Consider the following 20,080-nt stretch of genomic DNA (forward strand, 5'->3'; position numbering starts at 1 on the left):
TTTCACTTCAATTTGACAGTGAACAAGCTCTATGGCTATGAGGGAGAAATGAATAAAGAGCTTATGTGGCATAATGAATAGACAGCAGATTTTTCTTGATTATTGTTATATGCAGCTGTCATAGTAACAGGTTATTATGGTGGAGGAACTGAGGCTTATAAGAGTACAATCAATGAATGTAAGGGAATGGGCAATTTGGCTTTTGTTTCTGTGTGAATTGCATCTGAGAATGGAGGTGGGAAGGTGAGTAGTTAAGGTGAAATGGACAATTTCTAAGTGTCCTGCTTTAAATAAGGGTTTAAAGCATATGTAAACAGTTAAAGTGAGAATTCAGGCAGTCAGAATGAGTCTACATGCTGCTTCCTTACCTGGTTCCTTACCAACGGTTCCCTATTACACTGTAGAGGTATGTGACCTTGAGCTGTGATTTTACATGGGAAACAATGAAGTGATTGCATGGGATAATTTCTCACACCATGCACTGTTTAGGGTTCTGATTACATTCAGATTCAAAAGCCAAACACGACAGCTGCAGCATTAAATCATTGAGGTAGAGTCTTGGCTCCAGATTTTAGAAATCGTTGCCACTGCTGGCATGTAGTGGTAGCTTTTTTCTGGACTTCCACATTTGTTCATTAAGAATATGTAAAATATGACCTGTAGTTTCAAAGTGGGAAGCATCTACACGAATTTGGAATTGCTGCTCTCTTTTGTAGTCTGCTAAAGAGACATTCCATGAGAAGGCACCAGCTGTCATAACATACTTTTTAGTAATTGCCAACTGAACTTCACTGTTTCTGCATGAGATGGTCATTTGACTAGTTTTGGTTTCAAGACCTTCCCTAAGACTCCTATAGGTACAAGTGTTCAGAAAGATACAAGTCATTACATCATATGTTGCATCAAATTTACATAATGTCTGACAGGACATCAGCGATGTCTCATGCTGTCCATTTGTGCAAGGAGTCATTAGGCTTTGCACATCTCATGCATTATATTAGGAAAGAAACAAACTGAGAGGTGTGGGTGAAGTAGAGAAAAACTATGAAGAAGTTGTATGATATTCTCAATTGTTTTTGACAAATTGTAAAGGGTTGTGATTGAATGCTGATACTGAAAAATAAAAGCAGAAGGTGTGGCATATATGCATTGCCATTCAACTTCTCTCCATTTTAAGCGTCTAGAAATATTATGAGAAAGGAGGGATTTCGTATATACGAACAACATTGTTCTCCAGAGCTTTTCACAACTCTTCACCATCCCTGCGATGTCTAAAAGGTGGTACTGGTTTCAATAGACTGAAGTATGTTGATAAGATGAAATTTGCCATACAGAAAACTCTATCTCGACCAGAAAAGGTTTCATAGCATACAAATAGTAATGAGCTAAAAATGACATATGCGAAAAATAGAGATAACAATGTAGGATTTTAAAAAAGATTTAGAAAAGCTCAGAAAAATGTGATTATGTGGACTTTGAAAGTATAAGAGTGGAGGAGCAGAGGTGTGATTCTGCTTCTGTGAAACCTATGGAAGTTTGTTGTCATCTGTGGATGGGATCGAAAATTGTTCTGGAGGTGGTAGTTTGTTTGAATTTAATTAAATATATGGAAATGCTGTAAGGGAACCATGAGGGCCAGCATGTCTATGCGAGCTGGAGCACTGGGTACATGGTGGGAGTCTGTCTGGGGTGGCGAGGCAGGGCCTGTCACCATTGCCTGCCCCAGTGGTTGCTCTGAGGATAGGGACAGGCCAAGACTGGTGGGTTGGGCAATGGCTGGGCCCAGCTGGTTGGATCCCATGGCCGGGAAGGACAGGGCTTTGTAGAGCTGGAGTCCAGCGCTGCTGAGGCCTCAGTGGGGCAGGGCTGATGACCTTAGGGGTTGTTATCGGGTCCAGGTCCTAGGCAAGGCTGGGGAGACAAGTAGACTCTCAGGGCCATGACAACTGTATGGAGTTCAACCTGTTGTTCAAACTGGATATAATATATACGTAGCAGTAGGGAGCATAGTACTGATTTTCGAGTGCAGTAATTGATTTTAGGCATAATCACATCTTCATGAATTGGCATTCTATCACTGAAAGTAATCAGAGAGAGTGAGAAGCTTGGAGAGGAACAAAAAAAATAAACCAAAATTAGGCTGATGGATAGGATACGTGAGTAGAAATCAGAATTTACCATTACCCAAATGGTAATGACAGATATTAATCACAGCACACAGTGATTTTGGGCTCCTGCTTCATGATTGCACTGGAACACACATGATCTTCAGGGGAACTGGATTGTAACCATATTCATGTACAGGATATATGCAAGATTTAGGAATTTGGGAAGGAATTGTGTTAGAATTGGTAAATTCAGCAAGATAATATAAACGAAAACATAGAAAAATGTAGACTGAATTTAGATGATAGAGAATAACTCTTTCTCATAGTGATACCTGCCAGAATACAATGCACAGTGTTCCTTAGTTGGAACATTTAAATTTTTTAAAATTCATCCGTTGTGTATTTTTTGCTAATGTAAATTCCTTCAGTTATAGTTGTCTGTATATTGAAAGTCTGGAGAAATATTGATCACACCCTGTAGTGGCCTTTGATTTGTCATGATTCGCATTAAAAAAAAATAAATTGTATCATTCTAGTCACTGTTTGAATTGAAATGGTACTGATCACTCCCACAGAGGTGCAATTATACCAGTAGGAAGGTACTTCTTAGAGTTCAATGCATATGTGAGCAGCGAATCAAGATATATAATAAGTGCTTACTTACATTGGTATGCCTCTGTGTTACGCCAATGCTTATATTTTCTGATTCAAAAATTTTCATTCCTTTTTTTTTTTATTCCATTCCTACCACTCTTGCTGCACACTCTTTGTGTCAGACAACTGTGGCTGCAGAAGAAGCCAATTCAGCAAACTGATCCAAGAGAGAGCAAAATCAACAGTTATGCTCAGTGTCAACTGAACCGATTCACCTCCCTATTGCTGGTGCGCTGATGCAAAGAAAGACAATAGAATATGCAAGCATCTTGGATTTTGACAGTAGCCTAAGGATGCGTATGATACCAAATGATAATTGAAAAGTATGTTTCTAACAGTTTAAAATTAAGCTAAATTGAGGTTGCCATTAGTTACTTTCCTTTGTGTCTTCTGCTACTGTTCTGTCCTTTTGTGCTACTCCTTCATGCTCATCTTGATGTGAACCAGTTTGGGGCACTGAATCAGATGGAAGCTGCCTTTCATAAGGCTAGCCTTCTGCTGACTTATCTCCCCATACCAGCTCATGGCAGATGGACGTGTGCCAATGCTACACAAGGTCAAAGGCAGGAGTGCATGAAAGAAAGCATAAATAAGAGTGAAGCAACTTGCATTTCGATGATGTATACGCTTGTCACAGATTATGTCCTGTGAAAAGGGATGCCTGAGGACAGTATTCCAAGTGGTGAGACATTCCTGGAATCAGACAATTCTGGCCACTCGTATGTCACATGCATGACTGTTTTGGGTTAATGTATAGTTAGCTAATATCCCTGGTTTGTTCTGGTTGAAGTTTGCTTCCTTGTGCACGCCCGGGAATAACACTATATACATACAGAATCTAACAGCCAGTGGTCTACAGCTGGTAATTAGTACCACTTAGCAGCTGCTAAGCAGGATAATAGCCTGTTATCCTTGAAGATCTCTAATAGGAGTCCTAATGACTTGCTTACACTGCTTCTAAACCAGCTGGCATAAACTTGCTGTGCATGGTGTGAGAGTTAAAAGAGGGAGTGAGTCTCACTTTATATGGAATTCAAGTCAAGGGTAATTTGATTTATGGCAATTAAGTAATTCTGGTACAGGATCAACAGACATGGCAAAATAGAGGCAGCGTACAGTCTATTCAGCAGAAAAAAATAGTGGTGTATGCAAATTCTTCAACTTCCAGTGTTACATTAGGGAAAAACATGGGATGGCAATTGTTTTCAAATTAGTCTATTGCCCACAGTAAGAGTTATTTTGCTGATGTGTGTTTTAGTGTGGTGTATATAATAACTGTTGAACTGGAGACTTGAATACTCTGAAATAAATTTAACATACTGTGAAATGTTGTAAGGCTCTGAAACTTATTCAGTTCTACAAACATTTGAGTGTACAGTTGGATGTCTCTGTATACCTCACTAACAAAAATTCAGAATTCAGTCAGGTCCATGCTACCAGCCCTTGATGACAATTTGACCCAGGAAATAGCCATGCTGGCAAACCCCTGCAGTACTGTCAGCTATGATGATAGAAGCAATATTTTTAGCTAAGTGTGTGTTATTCTATGAGGTTATTTACAGAAGTTTTAGTTGCACTGAAGTAAAATCACAGCTTTATAAACTGGTGAGACCTTAACGCAGCATTTTTCTCTTTTGACATGGCCAGAGCAATAGCTCTGGAAAAGTTGATTAAAAAACAGAGGCAGTAACAAGGGATGACTACCATGACTACCACTGCATAGAGCCTTAAGGCGTGCTGCTTGCAGAAATATCTTTGGTGTATAAAACTGACTATTGAATTAGCTAGAACTGGCTCTTCAGTCTTCTCTAAATTACAGTGGTCACTGTTTTTCTGCTTCAGTCTAGGCATGAGCAATTCTATTTGAAACTGTAACTATAAGGCAGGTAGGAACTGAATATTATGAAGTGAAAAAAGAAAGAAAATAAATATCTTACAAAAAAAAAAATAGAGGAAGAAATTAGATGTAAATATTAGGTAATGCGATCCACTAGTTTTTAAATATTGTTCCTCTGAATCTATCCTAGTCCAAAGTGCTTTTCCATTTGAGTATTGGTCTTTATAGAGTCTTAAAACCAAAGGTGTTTTACCTGCCATACCACTACTTAACTTGTGGCTTGTCTTATTTGACTCCTGCCCATGATCACTTTTTTGTAAGGAGGTTAATTTGTAATTACTGTGCTTGTGCATATAAGCCATTGATTTCTGGTCTTAAATATTTTCCAGTGGAGGCAAGAACTGCATACAATCTTGTATATATAAAATGAAACAGGAAAGAAGTTTGAAGCTTGAAGAAATGTTCTATTTAGCACTTGTTGAATAATAGTAGAGCGTAAACTCATGAACTATTCTGGCGATATCTTTATAGCAACAGAAATATCTGCCCCACGGGGGGAACTGCGACCTCCTCATTGATCTCATTTGAGTTAGAATTAGTGACTGTGGAGCCTAGAGACGTAACAATTATTTTTATGGGATTTTCTGGTTCAGGCTACCTCAGATAACAAGACGGCTGTTCCCTTGACCTTGAATGATTTATATCACTAGGAAGCTGCTAGGATTGCTGAATGCCTAGATATGGACGTGCAGTGGTTGAGGCTGCCAGTCTCAGTGGGATGTGCTATCCTGTCACTTGCTTCTCCCTGCTGCTTGAGGTTCTACCTTACTTTGTCTGAGGCCCTGAGACACACCCAGGCTTGGGATCTGATTGATTTCTCCACTCAGAAAGCAGGGCAGAAAACTTGCATCTGTTTTGATCCAGGTCTAACCTTAAAGCTGTGACAATGAGAATGTAGGACTACCTCTGTCAATCTGTTTCATTGGTGGTTTGATTTCCTTCTTTCAAAGAGAATACTATCAAATCAGCCCGACAATTCATATCCTTAAGTTCAGCAAAGAATCAGTGACCCTATTGCTTTGGGACCATCATCAGATTTCCCATCTGCCTGAAGAAAAATTATAAACTATGGGAGCTCTTCTAGGTAGAATGAAAGCAGTGGCCTCATCCTCATGTCAGCCGTGTTCAAATAGCAGACAACATGGTGTGGATATAGAAAACTAAGGTTCTCTAATTCAACTTCTGTGAAAAATGTCTGTTTCTTTCCTTTGTTAATGCTTTGTTAATGTTAATTGATTTCATTTGCTGCTCTGATTAAGACTAACATAACAGAGATTGGTGTTCATCTGTACATCTCTTGTGCAGCTGAGTTGTCTAACGGGTTCTTCATAATTATCTTCAGTTCAAGCTAAAAGTACAATGTGACTGGAATAAGGAAAGCATATTAGAAAGGAATGAAGAAGAAAGAATTATAAGTGATGCACCTATACAGGGTTTAAGATGCTTTTGTTGGATGAAGAATCTGATTATGGAGTGACTACCAGACAAAATATGGCACTTTGTTAATTGAAGGTAGAAATATACTGTTCTTCTTGGTTCAGTGTCATTTCTGTTATCCAGTTACACAATTTCATGGTTGACTTACCCCCAGAACTACTTTCAACCATTGCTGGAGTTGTTACTCCACTCTTCGTATTTGTTTGTAGCCATTTCAGGCCATTCCCATGTAGTTTATCTAGCTGAAAGGTAGTCTTTGTCTTGTGCCAATGTAAGGGAAGTGGCAGAAACATTCAGCCTGAGGCAGCAGGTGAATAGAAAGATCCATTTCGGCAGCAGCATGGTCTTAGGTGTCCACAGTAAGTCACATTTCTTCACGTAACAAACAAGTAAAGCCTTCCAGCTAGAGATATGTATCCTTGCTAAACTGAGAACAGAAATAAATGTTAACAGGAGCAAAGTTTACACTAGGTAGCTGCTACTCCCAGAGGAATGACTGTTAGAAACATCTATTAGTAATCTATATTCAACACAGCAGAAGGTAAGTTTTACATTTACTGGATATTTCTTTTTCTGTCTTTTCTGTTAAAAATAAAACTGGTTTACCCATATCTAAAGTTTGCATTACCACTAGTCCCTTTGAGCTTTTGGTAGCCTTGGGGCTTCAGGAATCATGTGCAAGGTTCTCCTGTCACTGCAGACTTGTACTCTTTTACTTTTTAACATGTAAGACTGCAGATGGTTCTACATAGTATAATAGCTAGTAACTAGATGTTTTTAGTTATAGTCCAGCAAAAGTAGCATTTATTCCTATGTATAACAAAGTTATTAACACATACTGCCCAGTTCTTTAAACCAAACTAAAACGTCAGCTAATTGTCACTGGTCATTTGACAACTGCTGTAGCATCTAAAAAAGCTGAAAAAATGCCAAAGCAAGTCCAGATAAAATTAGCCTTACAGACATAAACCTACATGGAAGGCTACAAGGCCTGTGACTGGCAACAGGTATGTGGCTGTGCTAGCTTTACTGGACGGTAGGACTGCATAGAAAGTTGTAATTCAGTAGATATTGAATGATTCCGTCAATGAACTGCGGAAAGCTATTCAGCTCAGTGGAATAATTTAGCTAACATTGTAACGTGAGACCGATTTCATTACTTCAGTGCTTTTTAAAAAGCTTCATTAGACAGTACGGTTTGTGAATGGTCGTATCAGTTCTTCTTTAGCTTGCTGATAATTTTGCATGTTAGATCCGAAAGAGGTTAGAAGAATGGATGGGCCTCTTTAAGCACGCAAAGGAGGAGCTTGAGAGTTAACAAAAATGTTATTCTCAATTTTTATTTTTAAGTAGATGTCAGCTTCCTGTCTTAAGGCCTATTTTCAGTCCCTTCTCTTTCCTGGAGATTTCTCTTCCGTGAAAGAATATATATCAAACTAGTTTTGAAAGAAATCCTTTGAAAACTATCTTAAAAATTGCACTAATTAAGGGAGATGCAGCATTTCCAGAATACATTTGTGTGTGACTTGTTGTCCTCATTAGGGATTTTTTTCCCCAAATTACTGGCAGTAGTTCAATCAAAAGGAAAAGCTGAACATAAAAGTGAAGATTTTCCTGTTGACTGGTATGGCTTTCAGTGGAAGACTTAAGTGAATTGCATGGTTGGGAGGGGAGTTTTGCTTCTGTGATCTTTTCATTGTTTTCTTTTTTATTATGTTTTGCAGAGAAGGGTAGAATTCAAGAAAAGAGGAACATTTTTTTAACTTGCCTTTATATGCAGAGGAATGTTTCACTTAATCCTAACTCAGAGCAAATTCTCTTGCCCAGTTGAGAGTTTGCATATATTCCTAAGTAGTCTCTGTGATGTGAATTTCCCAAAGCACTGAATAAACCACACAGTAATGAGGAAAAAATAATTCAGAGAAAGAACAGAAATGTTGAGCTTTTATCTACTTATTCTGGTTTCTTTGTATATGACTTGTTCATTTGCTTATGGTCCTAATTAATATTCTACTTCAAGCTTGCAGTTTTGTATTGTTTCTGTGTGATATAATCTTGGTGCATATTTCTTCTGGGGGGGAAGCAGGGCGAAGACACTAATTGTAATGAATTTTAATTTCGGCTCTAGAAATCATCTGTAATTTTTTGCTTGTAAAAGCAGTGTCACTGACTGGATCTGAAAAGTTGTTCCTTCCTTCTGCATAACTGTTCTATAAGCACTAAGACTTTGGGAGGCTTGATGAAGGGAAGAGACAAAAAATTCTCTTATGTTTTTGTACACAAGTGGCCAAGGGCTTTTTGTGTCAGTTACAATTTTGGGCTCCAGATGACATTTTTGTGGAATATTCTTAGAAATGCAATTTTCCATTCTTGTCCTGCTCCTAGCAAACAGGTAAGATCTTCATCTCCTGTCTTTGCATAGAGGGAATTAGCTTTAAAGCGGTTTTGATGTTTTCAAGACTCTTAATGAGTGATTTCATTTCAATGATCAAACAAGAAATCTTTAGTCTTATTTTTACTGCCATTGTTTTATTCTTTTTTTTTTTCTTGAGAAAAAATACTACACAAAAGCAGTATATAAAGTGGCTGAGAGACTGAAATGGCTAGACATTTTTTTCTTGCTGAAAATAACGGATGAGGAAGGAGAATGACTGGCTTAACTTGTTCAGATGAAATCCTGACCAGATTGGCATACTGAAATTACTTTTGGAGCTATAAGAAATCTTTTGTAATATAGAATCAGTGTTTTATGTCCTGCTAAAGAAAAGGTTTAACATACAAATGCTGAAAATATTCTCATGAAAATGATACAGTTGCACACCTTTTTAAGGAGGTAGGAAAGTCTTAGCTGACACAAACCTGAGATGGAGAAAGCATCTCCTTATATGGTCTGCAATTCAGATATTAAAAGAAGGGAGGAACTTTGTTATGTGCTTTTGTTTTTGATGGACTTTGCCTGGATGAGGACACTTGTGTACTTTAGAATTGAATTTCCAGACTTGAGGGCAGAAATAAACGCATTGTTTTTTGTCATTCATCCATTTTTTTTTTCTCAAGGTTATGAAAATATGTATGTATTTCTCCACCTTCCCTCTCTCCTTTGGTGCTTTTCATCTTGCTTGACATTTGTTTTATTTCAGGTTCCTTAATGTTCCATTTCTGCTTCTAATGGATAAAGTAGAGACAACAGTAGCTTCTAATTGTAGTTAGCTTTCAAAGTGGCATTTGCCAGAGCATTTAGTCTTTCAGAGTTGTATAAATGAACCAAACCAAAACCTTGGGTGAGCTGAAATAGGTTCATGGAACTACTCATAAATTGTGAATTTATACAGTGGTTTGGATTGATGTTTGATTTTCAAAGTTTAAACATGAGCAGAAGATTTAATGGATTTGTATAACCAATGTAAATATTTGCTCACTATATACCGCTGTGTTTACTGTGTGTGGAGCAGGTAGTGATGATAATGCCAAGCCTTTTCTAGTCCGATTTTCACATGAATTTTACAGGCTTGCAACCATTTAGCCAGATTTTCTTTTTAAGTAGCATGTATCTAAGACACGTGATAAAAAATAACTTAGTATTTTCAAAAGACATTACTTGTAAAAATTTACTGTCTGAGAAGAAAGCTGATTCCTTTCAAAAAGGTCAACTGAATGTTTGAGTGCAGTAAGTACATTTAGTACAGTGAAAAAGGAATTAAAAGATATTCTCAAGATAAAGCAAGCATGCAAAATGCGTGGGTAAGGAGGAGTTGGTGCACATTGTGCACATTATTTCAAGGTCTTTGCATGGTCCCCCACTACATCCTTATCTCTAAATTAGAGAGAGATGAGTTTTGAAGGCTGGACTATTTGGTGGATAAAAAATTGCTTGAATAGTCATAGCCAGAGAGTTGTCGTCAGCAGATCTATGTGGCAGTGATGAGTTGTGTCTCCCAGAGTTTGTCCTAGGACCGATGCTCTTCAACATCATTATCAACAAACAACATGGACAATGGGAAGCTGAGTGGCGCAGCTGACACAATAAAAGTAAGGGATGCCATCCAGAGAGACTTGGATGGGCTCAGAAAGTGAGCACATGAGAACCTAATGAGATTCAATAAGCCAAATGGAAGTTGTTGCCCTTGAGTTGAGAGAATCCCGGATATGAGTACAAAGTGGGTGAAGAATTCATTGAGAGCAGCACTGTGGAGAAGGACTTAGGGGTCTTGATGGATGAAAAGCTGGACATGAGCCAGTAGTGTGCACTTGTAGCCTGGAAGGCCAACAGTATCCTGGGCTGCACTGAAAGGAGGATGACCAGCAGGGAGAGGGAAGATGATTATCTGCCTCTACTCGGCTCTTGTCAGGCCCTTTCTGGAGTACTGTGTTCAGGCCTTGGGTCCCCAGCACAAGAAGGATGTGGAGCTTTTGGAATGGGTCCAGAGGAGGGCCATGAAGAGGATCAGAGGGCTGGAGCACCTCCCCTACAAAGAAAGGCTGAGGGATTTGGGCTTGTTTAGCTTGGAGAAGAGAAGGCTCTACGGGGACCTCATTGCAGCCTTCCTTCCAGTCCTTGAAAGAAGCTTACAAGCAGGAAGGGGACCAACATTTCACATGGTCTGAAAGTGATCAGACAGGGGGGAATGGCTTTAAACTAAAAGAGAGAAATTTTAGTTTAGATGTTAGAAATTGCAGTGGTGCAGTGGTTTGGGGTACCCAGAACTTTAGAATGCTTCGTGGGCCTTTGCACAACTCTGTCTAGGAATCTTAAATAAGAATAAAACCCAGGATTTCCATATGATGGGGACAAAATGAGCTATGTTCCTATTCATAGTACATTATTGGCAGTTACTTTCCTGGCTGAAGGCTTTTTAAAAGGGTTTTTCTTACCAGTTCAGTGAAGAAAGGACTGCAGTGCTGGGGTGAGTTCTCCTGATGGTGCCTGACAGTGTGACTGCTCTGTTCTGCTCCAGGAATGAGCACTGGTGACATGAGTTATTCAGTGCTTAAATTCCAAGCGAAAAGGTTATAAAGGCAGTGAAGACCATTGGGAAAAAGTGCTGAATTTTCACCCTTGACTGGGCACTGATAAGCAGGGTTGTTTTTCTGCTTGCATTTGTAAACCTGTGTTCATTTCAAAAGGGAGACTGATAGATGTAAATGGAAGTGAAGTTGAACTATGAATATAATTTTAAGAGTTATTCTGCATCAGTACTCTGACAATGTACTGTAAAGGTTAAATTGAGTGCAGATCAGATCATTTAGCTATGGTTTGGTGATTAATGTTGAGCGATACAACTTATGAATGCTATTTTCAATTATTTACTGAAAAAGCCAACAGGTCTTGTGGGAACTCTGCAAAATCAAATCAAACCAATAGACTGTGATTTTGCTCCTAAGGTGATTGTGACCTTGAGTAAAAGTCTCTTTCCTCCCCTCTCCTACATATAGAGCTGACATGCACATCATCTGTCCTTTTGAGAAGTCCTCGATACCATTCATATTTAACATTGTTATCAAAGGTTCTTTGCTTCCAGGCCTAGCCATTAAAATAGATGGGGTGGGAGATGCTGACATGATAGTTTTGCAAATGTTATCTCAGCAGTTTGCATATATTATTAAATCTGTTAATGAAGATGGGGAAGAATCAGGCAATTAACAGCTCGGAATTGGCTGTATTGCTGCATTAACTCTTGTTCCTCTTTACTTTGATATTTCAGTGCTGCGACTGTTGAAAGATGGTGCTGACCCTCATATGCTTGTTTCCTCAGGAGGTTCCTTGCTCCATCTGGTAAGAGTGATTGAATATTAGTGTTAGTGACTGTGGATAAATACAGTGGGGTACTGAGTAGCAGATTGGGAATATCAGCAAGAAGAATGTCTTAGCAGTACTTTTTTTAGTCTACACTGTCCTCCATGGTCATTAATAAGGCATCCAGCTATGCATGTGAAATAAATGGTCATTTTCAAATTGCTTATCAAAGGGTGGATCATATTCTAGGAGTGGTAACTATCCAAGTAAAATGAGACGTTGTATTTATAAATTATCTGCACAGTTAGAACAAAGGAAATACTGTTTGATTTTGAAGATAGAATTGTGTGTCTCAGAGATTCATAGTTCCTATATAAAGAACACCATGATATAACATTTTCCTTTTCTTTTTGTGCATATTTTCTTGCACTAATTTTCTACTCATAGATATTTAACACAGTCTGCATCTGGTTCATCATTATTTGCATTGCCACTTGGATTAAGTAGAAGATAGAAGGAAAACTGCTCGTATGCAGTGATCAAAAGAGAAGCAAGATGTAAGGGCATGTAGGAGAAAGACTACCATACAGAAAACATTATAGAGACAGAAGCCATTGGCAAAGGTTACCACAAATTCTTAAGTCTGATCATCCTTTGTGTCCTCTGTGATGCTTCAATTGTAGATGTGGTTTCTGTTCAATGTGAAACTATTTTAAGATACTTGAATTCTACTTTTATTTCATAATGCTGCTAAAATAAATGTGACTTCAGAAATATGACAAGGGCATTAAAGATCTAGTTAAAAGTCTGCTTGCAGAATGTTTTATTTTAGATTTTGGAAGCACTTTTGAAAATTTTTTGCTTAACAATAGCTTGAAAATGTGGTTGGTTTCAGATTATGTTGATCTGTACTGTAAAATTTCTTATCTCTGATGAACATCAACAACTGAATTTAAATTATGCTAGTGATACTAAGGAATGGTACTGTTGCAATGAAACTGTCAGTTTCTGAAGCTGTCATTTACTCTGCAAACTAAAGGAAATACACTACATCAGAATTTAATTTCTGTTGAATAATTTGTCAGTATATTTGAAAATTGTTTAATGCATTACTGCTTTTTAACCTCCAAGAGTTTAGTTTTCATCTGTATTTATGAACTCAATATTATGTGCAACTCCTACATTCACCAAGGTACCTCAGCTATGTTTTGACTGCACAGAGGAACCCATCTTGGCACTTTTCCTTCTTCCCCCTTTCCTCCTAGTGTCCTAGCTTCCATATCATATTAATGCAGATGAGCAAACTGGATGCCATGGTGTGGTTCTGCACATGATATTAGATGTGACAGAATAATTATTCCATACTCACTTGCAAATTAGCAACTTGATCTCCTTCTAATGACCCACCTGGTGGATGAGGGAAAAGCTGTTGACTTAATCTACGTAGATTTCAGCCAAGTCTTTGATGCTGCCTCCCACAATATTCTCCTGGAGAAGCTGGCAGTCCATGGCTTGGACAGATACACTCTTTGCTGGTTAAAGAACTGGCTGTATGGCTGGGCCCAGAGAGTGGTGATGAATGGAATTAAATCCAACCACTGAGCGACCAGTCACAAGTTGTATTCCCCAAGAGTCCGTATTGGGGCCTATCCTGTTCAGTATTTTTATTGATGACCTGGATGAGGACACTGAGTAAGGACACTGTAAGTTCGCAGATGACTCCAAGCTGGGAGAAAGTGTTGATCTGCCTGGGACTAGAATGGCCCTTCAGAGCCTGAACAGACTGAGTCGCTGGGCTGAGGCCAATGGGATGAAATTCAGCACGTCCAAGTGTCAGGTCCTGCACTTTGGCTACATCAACCTCAGCCAATACTACAGGCTTGGAGCAGAATGGCTGGAAGTCTGTGTAGAGGAAATGGACATAGGAGTATTGGTTGATGCTTGGTTGAACACAAGCCAGTAGCGTGCCCAGGTGGTGAAGAAGACCAATAGCATCCTGACTTCATCGGAAATGCATTGCCAGCAGAAACAGGGAAGTGATCATCCCCCTGTATTCAGTACTGATGAGACTGCATCCTGAGTATTGTGTTCACTTTTGGGCCCTTCACTACAAGAAAGACATTGAGGCCCTGGAACATATTCAGAGAAGGGCAATGAAGCTCATGAGGGATCTAGAGTACAAGCATTATGTGGAGAGGCTGAGGGAGCTGGGATTACTCAGTATGGAGAATAGAAGGCTCAGGGAAGACCTTACTGCTCTCTACAACTACCTGAAGGGAGGTCGTGGTGAGCTGGGGGTCAGCCCCTTCTCCCATGTAAGCAGTGATTAGGATTAGAGAGAATGACCTCAAGTTGCACCAGGGGAGATTCAGGTTGGTTGTTAGTGAATGCTTCTCCAAGAGAGCGATCAGGAATTGGCACAGGCTGTCCAGGGAGGTGGTAGAGTCACCGTCCCTGTAGGTGTTCAAGAAACATTTAGATGTTGTACTGAGGGACGTGGTTTAGTGGGAAATAATGGTGGTAGGTGGATGGTTTGACTGGATGATCTTAGAGGTCTTTTCCAACCTTGTTGATTCTATGATTCCGTGATATTTTTCACAAATTTCACTGTATTTGTGCACTTACTGTATATGTGTGATTTCCAGGGCAAGGAAATGTTGCACAGCTGTAAATATTGTATGAGGCATAGATATTAAGAATGATATTGAAAGCACCCAGGTACCTAATATAGAAACTTAGGCTCCTTGTAGCCTCTGCAGTGGAGAAAGATTATTCCTCCTCTACTTACTGAACTCATGTGCAAGGCCAGAGTCAGGATGTTACCTTAGGTGCTCTAATTTCCTTATGTAGCATCCATAAGCACATGTGGTCTGAGATGTGGCAAAAAGCATAAGCTGAAAACAATGCCTGTGCTAATTTATTCTTCTTTGCAAAAAAATTGCAAAAAACATATGCTTACATGCACACACCCACACTACCCCAAGCACACTTGTAGTGTGCAGCATATGTGTTTGTCAGAGAGTCTTGAACAGGAATCACTATGGGTAATGGTGTGAAGTATAGAGAGGTGTGTATTACTGCTACAAACTGCATAAAAAGGTAGGAGTTAGCGTGTTTGTGATGTATACGAGTGTGAGTGTGAATATACTTGCAGCCTACTGCTCATGATGCATTCATTCAGTTCCTGTGTGCTAATTTGGAAGGACAGTATTGAATGAATAGAAAGCTCATCTTCACTGCAGCTTTCAGCAGATTTCATTTAGCGCTTTTTCACAGGGAATAAGGGATTCCATGAGCCACACGCATGGAACTTGGTGTTTCTGCAGAACTATTTCTATAGATTCATCTGCTGTCTACAAACATATCATCTGCTAAATTTAAATAGAGAAAAAAATATGTAATAAATTCAATTGTACATGGAGTATAATGCTATCCCTAATCTGCTCTTTCTTCTAGTGTGCTCGCTACGATAATGCATTTGCTGCAGAAATTCTGATTGACAGAGGAGTGAATGTAAATCATCAAGATGAGGATTTTTGGACATCAATGCATGTAGCCTGTGCGTGCGATAATCCTGATATTGTCCTGCTGCTGCTGCTAGTAAGTAAAACAGCCCAAGGCACTGTGTGCTTGAAAAGGAAACAGAATGTAGCACCATACAGTTTGAAATTGCTGTGTGAAAGCACTACATTGCTAATCATATCAGTGAAAGCATTTATTATGTATGTTTATTTTTTGACGCTATTTTGGTGCTCAGGATTTTTTAAGATATATAACAGGACATTTTTTCAGGTCTTTAATAAGAATACATTATGAATGTATGTCATGACAAGTCTCCCTTGTCTTTTCCCTGTAGTCAGAAGCTTAATATCTCTGATAAGCACTCAGTCCCAAATGGGATACTCAGATAATTTTTCTTTTATCCTTGTCACTTTCTGTTAAGGGTGAGTTGGCAGACAATCTTATTAAAACCTCCTTCTTAAAAATAAATATTCACTCGGTTACACTCAGTATTCATAAAGAAGTGTTTGTGGACATGACCAAAATGAGGCCAATTTAATATTTGTCTAATCAACTGTAATCAAGCCGTATATACCCAGTGTAGTGATAGTTATGACATTCAGCCTCTATAGAGGACAACTTTGTTCTTGGGCTTCTGTTCCTGAGACTGCAGCCTTTAGTTTTAGTGCAGGATATTAAAGCAGCTGTTTGTCCCATTTTGTTTCCTATTGCTTTTTAAAGCAGTAGTGCAGAAACAATTCACAGTCTGACAGTTTTCTAATCTATTTGCATCAATTTAAAATTTGTATATATTTTTTAATAGGTCATTGCAAGTAGATTAGCATTTTTTAGTATATTATAATGATATTTCAATGTTACAGTTAAAACTAAGGGAGAAATATTTTTGAAAGACTGTATACTTGGTAATAGTTTCACTCTGGAAGATTGTTTATTCCAACCCTTCTGCTTGGAGCACAGCCAGCCACAGCAGCTTGCCTAGGACCTGGTCCAGTCAGATATTGAATATCTGGAAGGATGAGAATTCCAGAACCAATCTGGGCAACCCACTGCTATATTTGACCACCTGCATAGGAAAAAGGCTTTTTCTTAGGTTTAAACGATTTTTTTTGTATTTTGGTTTGTGCCTGTTGTCTCTTGGTCCTTTCACTAAGCACTACTCAGAAGAGCTTGGCTCCATCTTCTCCACTCCCCCAATCAAGTATTTATATAAACTGATACGATTCCCCTGAGCCTTCTCAAGTCTGAGGAGTCAGCCTCACTTTGTATGACAGATGCTCCAATCCCTTCAACATTATTATGGCTTTTTGCAAGGATTGCCCCAGGATGTTCACATCTTTCTTGTACTGGGGAATCTGCCTTATCAGTTTTGAGCTTCCACCAGTGCCTTGGCCTGCTGGTAGTGAAGTTTAGAAAATCTGTGTCTGCAAGAGCTTATGTTGGCTAGTGTTCAACTTGTCTACCATGACCCTTCAGACCTAATCTCAGCAGTACTTTGTGTGGAAACCTGTCTAGTTAGACATAGATAGCTGGCTACATTTGTCCTGTAGGGGAGTATCTGTCTCTGCCTGAAGGTTATAGCTGGGAGCCACTGATCTGGAACTGTATGCCTGTACCAGCTCAGAAATCAAGCTATCATATTGAGTTGTAGTTTGCTGAATAGATGAGTATACTGGGTGTCAACCTTCTGGCTTGCCTGGGCCACGTAGAGTGAAGAGAAATTGTCTTGGGCTGCATGCATGTAGACTGCTCCAAAAATAAATCCTATTTATTTCCATGGAAATGACAACAGCTATGAAGAATGCAGTGATACTGTTTATTTGAGAAAATTCTCAGCTACAACAGACTATCTTTCCACACAGTCACCACCATTAGTTATCATTTTTGCCAGTGATTAACAAAAGCCCGCATACTGCATTAGTAAAAATATGTACCAGCAGAGGTAATCCACTGTTGCTGTTGTCACTGCTGAAACATATCACCCACTGAGTTCACATCCACTCTTTGGTCTTTACAAATATTCAGGAAGTGTCAATGGATGTCACTGAGTGTCATTTTTTCCTCATGGAGGAGTTCATTGACAGCCTTTTGCTTCTTATGCACTTCCATGTCAGATGCCATTCTGTCAGACTCCCCCTCTACTGTCTTCTGTCACATGATGACAAAAAGTAACGAAATATTGGCAGGAAGCTTCAGCCTCTGCTGTCCTATTACCAACATCTGCCTCTGTGATGTCATGGACCAACATAATAAAACAGGAGGCATTGCTTTTGCAGCAGCTCATATTAAATGTATGATATAGTTAATGCATATGAAGTAACCAAACTTATTTTATTATTATTATTTTTTAATTGAAACGTGTAAGAAGTGAACAACAAAAACATAAAACCGGTGGGATATTTGACCTTGTTTTTGTGAAACTAACACATTAGTTGAGTTTGATGGCAGTAGTTGCAGTTAATAAGTTCTCAAGATGTACAATAGAGATTTTTGATGAAACTTTATTTTTTTCTCTGCTTCATCCTTGAGAATATTTGTTCACAAATGAACATACTGCCAAATGAGATAATAAGGCAGGACTTTGAAATGAAGGATATTTCTCTCTTGTGAGAGAGCGCTTATAGAAGACTCATAAAGAGACATGATCAGATTTTTGATTACAACTGTGTACATTCCATATGAAAATTTACAGGTGATGTATTTATGACTAAAAATGGAATTGCAAATACACAAAAAGAAATGATTTTTTGGCAATCTTGAAACCTGTCCTCAAGTTCCTTTGTCACAACGGAAAGCATGGCTGTGTATTTTTGCTGTTCACGGGACTGTGTTTAGCCAATATATTGAAATCTATACACTTCTTTGCCATAACTCAAGCTGCCACTGCACTGTGCCCCATGTGCTAATTTCAGTTCAGATAGCGTTAATAGCACACTGATGTTTGATTGGTGTTAAGGGACCAGATCTTCTCTATGGGGCAGATCTATGATGGTGTGGAGCAGCAGGTGGCTGCAGTGTGAGCTGTGCCAGGCTGTGGGTTGGACATTCCCAGAATTGCCATCACATTCAATTTGCCATCACAAGCAAGCAGTCTTCAGCAGTAGTGAGAATAATCTTTGGATTTACTTAATCATAGTGAATTATAGTGATACGATTTGACTCTTCTAACTCTAATATATAATGCTGTGTATCTGAAAAAAGGACTGTCGTTACCACCTGACCTTCTGTAAATGACCTGGGCTACAGTGAAACCTTCATTTGGAACGTGGAGTTACTTTTACACTGTTCTGTGATTGCTTTTTTCAGTCTGTACCTTTGGTTCCTTTGGTTTTAATGTTGAGCTATATCAAATCTTATCTTGTAATCTCAGGATTCTGATGGCCTCTGAGACTGCACCTGCTCTAGAAAACTAAACTGAGTCCAGGAACATTCCTGGACTGTGATAGACTGTGATAATCTGTACTAGTAAACTGCTAGAAAGGTCTGTGGCATGAATTTGGTATGTGCCTTTTGGATTCCTTCTGGACAATTTCCCAGTGCAAATTTTTGAAATGCATTTGCATGGTACATTTTGTATCCAGCTCATATGATGTAGAAGCTGAGAGATTTTACTGGACTAAGTGAGGTCTGGCACATGCCAGCTGGCTGCAATGCCTCGAATTTTCCCAGGTACATTTTTTTTTTCCCAGTAGTAGAGTTGCAGCCTTTATCGTATTTGGCTATGTTTGGAATGTTCATTTCTTTACCTTTTCTATTACAGATGTAATGTATTTTTTGAATTCTACCTGTCCTTCTAAACTGATAAACAGATTAGAATGGAGAAGCTTGTCCAACAATTCCTGTACTGAACAATGGGGAATTTCCAGAAATACTGCATGCTATGCTGTTGTTAACATTAACAGGAGCAGCTAGCAGGTATGCTGGACACTTCTGAAGTCTTCCCTGCCTTTTTTTTTTGTAAGCCCAATCTAATTTAAAAAACATTACGTATTTCTACACATAGTTATATCCGAAATTATTTTTTTGATTCCCATCATTTGAATGTTGTTTCATACTGTTCCTGTTTATTACAAGCCGTCTTCTCCATGTATCTTCTGATAACTTGGAATAAATAGATCATCTTATATATTAAGGTCTTGGTAAGCAGAGTTACATCCATATGTATTTTTACATTTAGTGTTGGAATTCTCTATCTAATTTGCAAAACCTTTAATAAATTTGCCTACATTCTGGGTAGTAAGCATTTTTTAAGGCATACTTTCCTTGGCTGTATAAATAATACCTTTATACTCTCCATTCTAGAGTGTTAATAATAAAGAGAGTACTGTGGAGAGAAAGGGAATTATTCTTATATAAGCAGTGGTTTTTGAACCATGACATTAATTCTGTCTTTAATAATATTTGACAAAGTGAAAATGGAAATTGAGGTTGGAGGCAAGTATTTTTCACAACCTTGAGCTGTCTTTGTGTGAACGTTTGATATTAGAAATTACTTGGCCTTGAGGTTGGAGTGTTTCATGGGCCATGTCTAATGTGTAGCGTGAGCCTGGATAATACTAATACAAGCCATAGGCAGCTCCTATTATGTCACAGATTTTAGCTGGAAGAATAAATAACACTTCGTGTACCCTCATGAATTACTTTTAGATAAATATTTCTTCTAGATTGACTTTATAACCTAGACAGTGCTCTATTATCTGTTTTAAATATATGACCCAAAAAATAACAGCA

The 20,080-nt window shown here is 38.6% G+C and overlaps 1 protein-coding gene across 2 annotated transcripts in view; it reads left to right on the plus strand.

Moving 5' to 3' along the window:
- MYO16 (myosin XVI) overlaps positions 1–20,080 on the plus strand; it is a 345,270-nt gene that overhangs the window by 104,305 nt on the left and 220,885 nt on the right. For both annotated transcript variants that reach the window (XM_052705804.1, XM_052705803.1), the window contains exons 3-4: positions 11,799–11,869; positions 15,287–15,430. In XM_052705804.1, the coding sequence (XP_052561764.1) occupies positions 11,799–11,869; positions 15,287–15,430 (215 nt within the window). The remainder of the gene's footprint in view (positions 1–11,798; positions 11,870–15,286; positions 15,431–20,080) is intronic.

The sequence above is a fragment of the Tympanuchus pallidicinctus genome, unplaced genomic scaffold, assembly GCF_026119805.1.
Source record: "Tympanuchus pallidicinctus isolate F22 unplaced genomic scaffold, pur_lepc_1.0 scaffold6, whole genome shotgun sequence".
Lineage (NCBI taxonomy): Eukaryota > Metazoa > Chordata > Aves > Galliformes > Phasianidae > Tympanuchus > Tympanuchus pallidicinctus.